General features: G+C 40.6%; 1 protein-coding gene across 1 annotated transcript; it reads left to right on the top strand.

Annotated features, from left to right (window-relative positions):
* The first annotated feature begins 29 nt into the window (after positions 1-29).
* On the top strand, positions 30-7,989 carry LOC139908611 (FXYD domain-containing ion transport regulator 6-like). The gene is made up of 10 exons (XM_078287348.1): positions 30-301; positions 2,831-2,890; positions 3,060-3,086; positions 5,086-5,109; positions 5,406-5,429; positions 6,507-6,581; positions 7,219-7,255; positions 7,412-7,449; positions 7,590-7,635; positions 7,747-7,989. The coding sequence occupies exons 2-9, from the start codon at positions 2,839-2,841 to the stop codon at positions 7,595-7,597; spliced, it is 285 nt and encodes a 94-aa protein (XP_078143474.1). The 5' UTR covers positions 30-301; positions 2,831-2,838; the 3' UTR covers positions 7,598-7,635; positions 7,747-7,989.
* Positions 7,990-11,520: the final 3,531 nt, after the last annotated feature.

The following is an 11,520-nucleotide window of genomic DNA, read 5'->3' as shown; positions in this document are numbered from 1 at the left end:
CTCTCTCTCATTCCTGAGACAGATTACAAGTAAAGACCAAGGAGGACCATTGATTTAACACGGCTGAATGCTGAAGCAGAATCTCCACAGAATGCAACAATAATTCATTTTTAATCGGTTAGTTTCATATTTTCTACGACCCGCAAACTAAACGCAACTTTTCATTTCATCGTTGTTTTCTTGGCTGAAGTTCTACAGTTGAAGGGAAACTTTTTTTTGTGCAAACATCAGGAGTTCGGCGCACTCGGGCGGGGAAAAAGGTCAAATACACATTATTAGTGCGTTTGGTAACTCATACACGGTAAGTTTATCTGATTCTCCGAATTTATGCTTCTTAAATTATTTCCCAGAATGCATGTATCATACCACTGCGACGGTTAGAAATGTGCATATAGTAAAGTCTGGATTCCAAGATGCAATTTATCTAAGCACTTTAACTTGCATGATAAATAGGTTTTTTAAAGACGTTTCCCCGCAAACACGACTTCCAACCCCCATCTTTTTTTTTTTTACAATTTCCATCTGAATGCCTTTCTGAACATGTGACCGTGTTAATTCCACCAAACCACTGGTTCAGTGGTGTGGTTTTCCAATTCAACCTTTTGACGCACAAACTAAATCTGTTGTTTTCCACAAAGGGGGTCAGAAAGATCATTATGTTGATTATGTACCAGTGTTTTCCATTGTTGCTGTTGTGGTCTGTCCTGCCTAGAGTTGCCACGCAGTCTGGAGATTCAATTTGTATTTCAATGCAGAGTTTAGTGTCACATGTTTAAATTGTTCTGTTAATGCCCTCTCCTGCCAGCCAAATCAGTGGAAAACATCAATATTTGCAGGATAAACTTTTCTGTATCACTGCGTTATGAGAACAGCTGTCTGGACCCGAACAGGAAAAAAATGGTCATTGTATGCGGCTAAGACACCATACATGGTATCAACTGGCAAGTTGCCTGAAAAGTCCTGAAAAGTTGTGGCTGCGTGATCAAACGTAATTAGCAAGATTCTCTAAATTGTTACATTATTGTTTTTTCACGTACACATAAATAACCTCAGTGGTCATAAGTATGAATGTAGCCTAATGGAAGCCGACTCAACCAGTCTTTTTCTCAAAAATGCAAAGTCCAAAACACATCTAACTTTACACAGACACGTCTCATGGGCAACCATAAATGGCCTTGAATCAGAGTGTCGGTAGCCCAAAACTTGTTTGAGAGTAGAGGAAGTTTAAATTGTTCTCATCAGAACCTGTTATCTGCGATATAGTGATAATCTATTTCCATTGTTAAAACATTGCTAATAGGACAACAGGGCGGGCCTGTTTGACCTTGCGTATTTATTCAAGGGTTAATGTAAGCCTGTCTTTTTTTATTTAATTACAAGATGTGTCCATGTAAATCCCACTTTATGATAAGCCAAGGTAATTAAATTTTCAAGTGTTGCTTTATGGGCTTCTTTCCTGTCTCCCCATTATATTCAACTACATCAGTCAGAAGGCTAACAAACAAGATTATTGGATTTGGTTCTTTTTAGAATAGCTCGCCCTGTATTTGTTTGATTAAACCTGATTGGCAGGCCTTTGTTGTTAATCCTGCTCTCAGGGTTGGACTGTTCATTTCTCTCCACTGCAGCTACACGTTCACACCCCCACTCTAGTCATGCATGAATCCCCAGCAGTGCTCTCTGCTTTGGGTAAGGGAGGGAAACCTTGGCACCTAATGTGGGTTTTTATCTTTGCAATGCAAAACATTATATTCATTGGCTTCTCTGTCATTGCCACCCATTTATAGAGCTAAAGTTGCAAGCACCTATCTGCATGAGACTGGTGTCATGCCTCTGTACATGGGATTCTATTGGTGCAATATGGTCAGATACAAAATCCTGACCAATATGCTCTTTGGACATGCATTGCGGTACTACTGCAGTCCCTGTACAATCATGAGTGGGAGTCTGGTTGTGGAACCGTAGCCTGGTGTAAGAGAATCTCAAAGAATGTACTAGATAAAGTGTAGAGAGAAAGCTGTGTGTGCATGGGAAAAATAGCCCCGGGTGGTTCGTGTCATGACACCGTGATCCATGTGTAGACTAGTTGACCCGCCAAGCGAATGCTAATGAATCATGCCTGTGACCCACTGACCAAATATCAAATGTAACTCAACACTGGCCTTGCCTTGCACCCCTCTACTGCCAAGCCCCATGTTCTGAGCCTGAAATAGCTGCTGTTCTCTTACCCGGAGTCAGGAGGTCACTATAAGGCATGCTGCATATCTAATAAGATGAATGATTGTAAGAATAAAATGTATCCTGTTATGTAGTGTCTAGCCAAGGCAAAGCTTTATGTCAGACAGGCATGCAAAGCCCCACAGATTCATCAATAATGTCAATCCAAGCTTCAATTCAATATACAATATATTAACAGAGTTGATAAACTAAGAGTGGCCTCATTACTGATCTCTAACGGATCTGGAAAACGAGAAATAGTTCCCCCTAACCTAAACCTTCTCTAGGCTGGCTGGTTGGTAATGTTTGGGAGAAGCGAGTAGCTGGCGTTGATTTTGAAAACAGACCCCTCTCTGTTAGCAAGGGAGTTAAAGTTGCTGAGTTTTCTAAGGTCAGAGGGAGTCAGCAAGTTACAAAGTTTCATCTGTAAATCGCATAAAAAGGCCCCACTTTACCCGTCAGTCCAGCAGATCTCCTCCTCAAGACGCAACCATTGTGTACCAAAATATAAGCAAATCTCCACCACGTAAACAAGTAACGACACTTATTACTTTTCTTCAGTTTACTGTTGTGCTATTTTTACTTACATCCATGCCTGTTTGTTTCTTATCAGCAGGTAGAATGGAACTTGCAGCGTTGGTGGCTTTCTGCTCCTGGCTAGCTCCTGCATTGGGTAAGCATCATTTTCACTAGAGGTTCAAAGGCTTTACAGGAGGCCGTTCCCCTGTAGGAATAGACCTGTGTCAAGCTTGTGGTTCCATAGTTGTTTATTCTGCAGGCTTGATTTTTGGTTTGTTCTAAGTTCCCGCAATCCTAAATGAGCTGGTCTGTCTATATAACAGGATCAGCGTTTGGCAGGGAGATGCTCGGTAAGTTTACTGCATCAGAGCGGTCACTGGCAATGCATGGCCATTGTTTTGGTTTTGGCTGCTCACTTGTTTGGTATGGCTGCTTGTGATGCACTCCTATTGAAATATGTCACCTTAATATTACCTTTACAATGATACTGATTTCAGCATAACTCTGCATACAATATTGCATCTCAACTAGCTCACTGCTGTGAGAAAAGGCCATGTCAAACTAGTGTAAACCATTCTTCATGCAAGGGGTTTGAGTAGCCTAATCACTTCTCCGGACTGTTGCCAAGTTGCTCATGTTATTGTAAGGCTATGGCCCTTAGCTGTTTTTCTGTGTGCACCGCATGCCATCAGTTAAACTTGATCTTGAGCAGATTGCCTACACTAAGCTTTTTTCTTTTTTACAAAAGCAAACTATACTTCCTGCCACTGAAACAAGAGCAATAGCTAAATGGTCTGTGGGATACTGTGGCTAGGGTCAGATCTGCTTCTAAAGGCTAGTCAGCACCGATATTTGGCCAAGATGTGATTTTCCTTCTAAGAGGAAGAGAGTGACATCAGTATTTACTGCCTGGTAATGAAGCCAAAGTGAACTCTACCATCTGTAACTGTGTATGTCAGACAGACAAAGACAGATATTAAGTCAGCTAAGTTAATCACATAGATCAGTGACAGACAGCTAGTGGCCCTCAGGTCGTATCCAGCCCCCATACTGGACCTCATAAAAGTGTCTCACCTATGTGCAGTCATGTGTCAGCACCCAAACTCATTACAATTGTGATGTACTTGTTTTAGCTGGAAACACAAACATCTCCATTTAGTCACATCTCTGTAGACAGAGGCCACTGGAGCTTTCTGAAGTGACTTTCCATGTTACCATTCCTATTTTCCACTGTATTTACATAAACCATATTTATTGTGTTTGCTGCAACCTCTTGAAATGTCAGAGACATTTCAGTCATTACAACTTTGAGATAGGTCCAGGGACATAGCACGTCAAGTCCATTAAGTCTGTGGAGATGATTTCACAGATTTTCATTTACACTGTTTTCAACAACCAAACTGTACATCAGTACAATCATAAGAGTTTGCTGAACATTAGAACACTATTCAATGAATATTTTAAGGAAAATTGTAAAAAAAAAAAAAAAACTACATAAATGTGATTAATTCAGTGTGCAACTACAATGCTACATTGTTCTCAGTCCAAAGGTTATTGCTCATATAACCAATGTCAAACTAATCTGCATTGTGTCATTATTACCATAGTAATCATTTGTCAAGCTTTTCTGTGTTATTCTGGTTATTTTCCCAACACATTACAATAATATATTACCAGCAAAGTTAAAAAGACTTAAGCATAAAATGACTGTGGAACAAAAGGACGTGCTCTCCACTGTGACAGTATATTAAGGTTTAACAATCACTGTATCATGTAAAATGACTTTACAAAGCAAATTAACTGCACTACTACAAAACATTCAGTAACAGCAGACGTTCACAACATGGTTGACCACATGGGACAGAACAGAGAAATGTGACAAACGGGAGGGGTCTCTAGTCTCCCATGTCACCAACAGGTTCTTGCAAGCGCAAAGAAATAAACACGGGTAACTCTGAGTTTTGTTAGACCTAGTAGTTCAAATACTGCTCAGTAATAGACGAGTGGTACATACAGTATATACAGTCATATTTGCCATGAAAGTTAGTATATGTGACAAACACACTGTAATAGAGATATTGAGAAATTTCCTGGTCTTAAGAATATTTTGGAAGCAAATTTCTACAGAATTTTCCTCACATTACTTTATAGGATTATTATAGTTCAACATAAAGTTCAACAAAATAGAAGTTGAGTGTGAAGGTAGTGCACATATCCACCCATTTTGAACCCATTTTGAGTTGTTTTGCCCCACCACCATCAATATTGCCAATTGCTGACGTAATTTCACTCACACTACCAAATTGAATGCCTTATAAATGCTAATGGTCTCCCTGCTTTTTTTCACAGCTTCAGCAGCAGATGAGGCAAAAGGTGAGGTTTTTTTTTTATTGGCATGCTTTTGTTTCAATTGAATAGTAGCTTATAGAATGTATTACAGGGTTAGATCATCCACTTAGCTGAATGAAGCTAAGTTGCATACTCATTTCAGCTGGCATGCACATTGCAGTTGGCACTTGACTCCAAGCAGGCTTATATGACTAAATGAATGACGCTGGCCCCAAAACTGCTGAATAGCTATCATATCACAGGCAGTATATTCTCTGAAGTGTGTCAGTGGGTAAATCTGCTTCTCATCTGTTTCCCCTCTCCCTCTTCTCCCCTGCCAGATTATGACAGTGCTTTTCATTATGGTGAGTGTTGAGCAGATCGACGTGTGCTTTTAACGTCTGACCCTGCACAGGAAACATCTGGGAGGTCAAGACGGGTTTGTTTTTGCAGGAGCGATGGAAAATATTCACCCTGGGGCCAAGCTTCCGGAGTCCCACTGCCAAATATTTCTGATCCTGCCCACTATGCTTTTTGAGTCCATCTTAGGCACCAAACTGCACAGATTGATTGAACATCGTAATTTAGATTTGCAAATACCCATCATGGTAGTTATGTGCTTGTGTTTTTATCAGTAGTTTAACTTTCTAAGGGAATAGGCCCTTTGCAGAAGTCTTCTAAATGCCATAGCGCCTATACCCGACGCCCTGTTGGAAGACCACTGAGAGCAGGTGGAAGACCAGCAGCTCATCAGGGCTTCTGGTGAACCGTCAATATAACCAATTTGATGACACCCATTTCAGTTTGTCTTTCACTCTGTTAAAAATAACAGTTTTATCTGATTAGAGTTAAGAAAAACAATCAGTTGTAATCAAAATCTTGCAAAGTAACATTATAGTCATGCTAAAGCCTTACACTAAGGCCAGGCCTAACGCCAAATAAATCAACAGCCATGTAACCAAATTTGCGATGCCTCTTTTGCGTTGCTAAGCAATGAGAGCAGTAGATGGTGCTCCATCTACTGTTCCATCCATTCTTATCCATTATAGTTGTCGTCTTTTTTTCTTTTGTTTTTTCAGCTTGATATGCAACACATTTTTGGAACTCTGTGGTTACTTCTCTGCCATTTTTCTTGCCTTATTGGAACAGCCAGCCTCACAACAAAAGTTGACCATGATGTTTGCAGTGTTGACAGCAGCAGTCGGACTAGGTAGCTGCGTTGAGTTATGTGGTGGTCTTCCAACATGGCCGCTAGGGGGCTCTAGAACGCTTTGCAACGCCTCAGTTGAATCAAACTGGTCAAAGGTCTCAGAATTATGATCAAAATTTCAGGGATTTTGGAGATGAAAGCTTTGCAAGAAATGTGACAGATTTTGCACAGGTTAAGTCTGCAGGTATTCACAAACCATGCAGGGATCGTTAATGAATTTGTTCCATTTCAGATTATGAATCTCTGAGAATTGGTGGCCTGGTTTTTGCAGTAGTACTGTTCCTCATGGGCATCGCCCTCATCGTCAGTAAGTGTTTGACCGCCTGAAGTACACAGCAGATGTGTTATGCCTAAGTGTCATTGTCATCACATTGCGTTCCCTGTATGTCTCACGATGTTCCTGATTCATACGGTCCTGATAAACAAGGCAGGCTTGTGTGTCTCTCAGAGGTCTTGCAGGGTGAAATACATGCCGAAGCATCTTGCACAACCTCTGCGCTCAACACCCCTCAAGCTCCATGTATCATATCACTTTGCCCTACATACCGTACCCCACTTTTCACTTGGAGTATATCTTTGTCCTTCCAAGACTCCCCCTCGTACTCTACTAGCACATGCCGTTACTGCCAGTGGTAGCCCTGTAACCAAAACCAAGCAATAAATTATTAATGGGGACACACGCACACACACACACTGTCCCACTCCAGCTCTGCTTCTGCAAGTCATGATCAGAGTGAATTCCCAACTACTCCATTTGAAGAGCTGTGTGTAAGGCCTCATGGAGTATTAATAGCAGGTTAACCTGCTATTCCTTGCCTATTTTGATTAACATAGAAGTCTCAAATAATAGCAACTGGTGAAAAGGTTTCGTTAGAGTAGCCTACATAAAGTGGCAGCTTTAGACTAATATAACCATTTCTTATCTACATTTTCCCCTTCTACAGGCCGAAAGTGTACCTGTTCAAAGAGTGAGAAGTCGAGGTAAGTTTTGGGGGGAAAAAAAAGATTAAACATTAAATAAAGCAAATGTCCTTCAGGCTTTGAAAATATTTCAAATGGACAGACCCTAAGTTCTTATTGTGTAAATGATTTGGAAAAGATTGTTAAATTGTCTAAATTGCTGTTAATTTTCCTCAGGCCCAGAGGTCCTGATGCAGAATCAGGAGTTCCAAGGGGTAAAGATTTTCCTTTCTCTTGCATTCACCCTTGCTGTATTTCAATAATGGAATAATAATAGGAATGTTAAATGTCTATCAGGTAGATTCATTATCATTGTACCATTTTCTAAAACAATCATCTTAAACTCTTTCTGCAGCTGAGTAGTTGAGACAGAGACAGAGACATAGAGGGGCGGATGACTGGTAAGTATCTTAAAAACATCCATGAATCTAATGCTTGTAGTAGGAATCTTAAGGAAGTATTGTTGCAGAACAAACCAACCTTTTTCTCATGCCCTCCTCTCTTTTCTACAGTGATGCTGACTCTTGCCATTAGGTGGCAGCAAAGGACGTGATCAGAGCTGAGGACAATCTCCCAACAACACATGAAGCTTCTTTCAATTTCACCATGTTAATGTGCTCTTTTGATATATTTTTGCTTCTCTTTTTTTTCCAATGTTTTTATCTATAATGACTGTGTTATTAGACAATCTGCCAGTTTCATATGGTAGTAATGATGTGATTGTAAATTGTATTTTTCTTGACTTTCAAATAAATTGATGCAAAATAAAGCCAATCTTTTGAGTGGTGTTTTTCTTGGTTTTTTTTTTTGTTTTGTTTTGTTTTTTTGTAATGATTATTATTATTAGGCTACTTTGTTTTCTCTGCCACTGGTAGTAAACAGTGCTGTACCAATGCAGCACATTTGCTTCTGCTGACTTTGCAGTTCAGTCACACATCTAATGGTAACTAATGGTCACCAATAATGACAGTGTTACTGATCTATGCGCTGCTTTCTTCTTGGAAAATTATCTGTTTAGATATTTCAGCTCAGTTCATAAATCACTGCGTTCAGTCATGTTTATGGACCGATTCTCGTCCGAAAAGAGTTTAGCAGCCATGAATTGGGTAGCCCAGTGAAAGTGCGGAAAAAAAGCCGCTTATGCAGATTTTCTCCATGGAGTAACAGGGGAGGGTGACTGCACTGCACAAAACACAGTACACGGGAAAACAAGAAGCTGGTGCAGTTTGAGCACACGTTTCCATATTTCCATAATCTTAAACTTAAATAGATTTTCAGCATCACAAGCCACGAACAGCAAGGAGTGAATGAGTAAAAGCCACCCAGAAATGCCCAGAAAACATGTAACAAAATAGGTCTATTCATATGGACTAAGGATATCCATTGGTAGGCTATTTCATCTGTGTGCTGCATAGGAACTGAGACAACACTAACGCCAAATCACTAAAAGATTCCAATAAGGACTTGCTCTATAGTGAGTTTCCATAGTGATCTCATCGTACTTTGTGATTTTATGTCCTATGATATTCCTATAATATTCCTATAGCGCCATACAGTTTATGATAGGCCTACAGTTTACAACTTATTCCATGATTATGGTTCCTTTTCGTTAGGGAGAAAGCATACTGCTGGGCGAATCACTTTGCCTCTCATTGTACTCTGGGAAAACCATCCGCATTGCTTGGCAGCCTGTCACTACGGGGAATACCTAAAGGCTGGGCTGCAGCACTCACTGAACTATGGATGCAATGCCTGTCTTTTGCCACCAGAGGGCCCCTGCTAAGTTTACATTGGAAGTTCACATAGCGGATAGACACGCAGTTGTGTCTCCTGTCCAGCTCCCGCATCTTATTGTTTCCATTCTGCACCTGCGACCCAACAAGCCGCTAAATTTGTGGAAACCGAGGAGACAGAGCGCCTCGACATCTCTACACTGCAGTCATGACAACTACGGGAGGTTTGTGTCTTTTTTCCACATTTAGGGGACTTATAGTGGTGTAGAATGGCTACATTACAGTGTTTTAAGTTTGATAAGTTGTCTTTAAGTTTGATAAATTATGTTTTTGGTAATTTGGATGCACCATTTCTTCTAGATGAATACAAATATTTGTTTTAGTCCCATACTTCTGTCATTCATGTAATTGATTGTAAATTGGTGCATTGGTGCACTGTGCCAAGAGCCACTTCTATTTACTGCTGCGGCATTCTTATTTCACTATTGTGAAAGATGGTGCCGGTTCTTCTATAAACTCACTATTGGAATGGACAAATATTTACTTGTAAAAGATATTTAGTAGTGGTTTCTTTCAAACTGACCACTCCGCATTTCTGGAAGAGGAGGGACAGAGTGGGGAGAAATGGAAAGCGCCCACTAAGCCATTACAGAAAGTGGGGGTTCAGCAACATACAAGCCGCATTGTCGACGCCCAGATAGTAATATGGCATATAGCCTGCAACGCTAAACCTTCATAATTGCAACTCCGATACTCGTCAAGAATAGCCGATCATGCTTAGCAGTATTAATATGCATCAGAAATTGCTTGAACACAGCCTGTCAGCTCGATTGGCCCCGTGCTCCTCCATGGAGCATAATCTGTCAGTCTACAAACTCAAACTTTTGTTTTTCGCTCCAGATGATCGCCCCATATGTTACTGCTGGCTTGTAACCCACTTTCTGTGGCGCATCCTTTTCTGCTGAGCAAAGGTGCTGCAGTGAGCGCTCCTCAGTAGAAAATCTCTCAGAGAGCAAGGCGCTTTGCAGTTCTGCTGGACAGCAGCGAGACTTGCTGTCCATGGTGCTGAACCCGACAGACACCCACATTAAAAGGTCTCATTAAAGAGTCTATTACTAATGAGAGTCTTTCTTTGCAGAAGCGATGTTTCCAGACCAAAGTGACTTTGACTATGGTAAGATTTACACTCTGAGTTCATTTCAAGACATAATAATTGTTATTGTATTGTCATTTTGCATTATGTCTGATATTACGTCATTTTTAATTTACTACTGTATGTTTTAAGTCCATGTCAAAGTTTGATGGGTCTGTTTGACCATGTATAAGTTCCATGCTGTTGTGGCCCTTACAGATTATGAGACATTGCGGACCACAGGAGTCGTCCTTGCTATAATCATGTTTGTCTCTGGCATTTTAATAGCCCTGAGTAAGTTTAGACTTTAGTTTCTCTCTCTCACATATCCAGTGCATACATAGGCTACGTCACTTATACATTCATTTCTTTACCTATGTAACTTATGTAATTTATCATTCCTTAAACAGGTAAAAAATTCACAAAATGTGTAAAATCCTCATCCAAGTAAGAGTTTGCGCAAGGCTTGGTGGATGATCGGCCTGTGCATGCTGTATGAATTTGACTTTTGAGGAGGACACCAGTGTGGACAAGGATTTTTCAATATTTCTTCTATGACTAAAACACAATGTTCCCCAGTACCCACAACCCTCCTATCCCTGCCTTGGATGCTTCTCTCCAAATGCCCCCTCCCTGTTCTCCATACACAACCCAAACACACTTCCAACACACTCAAGAGCTTAACCAGAACATTATCTGACAGAAACACATCTGAGATAATTATTTGTCTCCCTATATGGTCTTGAAAATCACATTTTATTTAGTCTATATTGAAGTATCCTCATGAATGTGTTGGTAGTGAGTGGGCGGTGTCACTATATTGTTAGCTGATGGCATGCCGCTTGTATGGCAACTCAGAGACGACAAGCTGCTGTTTCAACAGGACAACCTGAAAAATCTGCATTTGGTCTGTAGTTAAACCTCAATCACCTCAGAACTCTGTGGCTTCAACTATTTTGGTACCTGGATGTATGTAATCCAGATAATGGATTAGATCCACTTGATCAAATCCAATTCCCTGTGTACAACTGAAGTTGTGGCCACAGTTTTCAAACTGCACTGTCTTCTTTTCTTGCACTTGGTGAACTGATAAGTGATACATTTTTACTCCTTTCTTCCCTTCTTCCCATTTGCAGCTCCAGTTCATCTGGCACCCAAATTCCAAAGACAGAGGGTAAGATCATTTTGCTGGAGGGAACTGTAGAGGGAGATGTGTGTTTGATTGCGATTGTAATGTGTTTGTCTGTGTAACTCTCTCTGGTTTGCTTTCTTTTACAGTACCTCCACAAACTGTATAGGAAATACTGTATATGCTTGACAGAGAGAGAGAGAATTCATCATGGGATCCATGCCAGCGAATACACACACACACACACACACACACACAGACCATCTCGTCACAACCATCAGTCGGTTATGGC

The sequence above is a fragment of the Centroberyx gerrardi genome, chromosome 12 (genome assembly GCF_048128805.1).
Source record: "Centroberyx gerrardi isolate f3 chromosome 12, fCenGer3.hap1.cur.20231027, whole genome shotgun sequence".
NCBI lineage: Eukaryota > Metazoa > Chordata > Actinopteri > Beryciformes > Berycidae > Centroberyx > Centroberyx gerrardi.
This window is presented reverse-complemented; position numbering and strand designations above follow the sequence as displayed.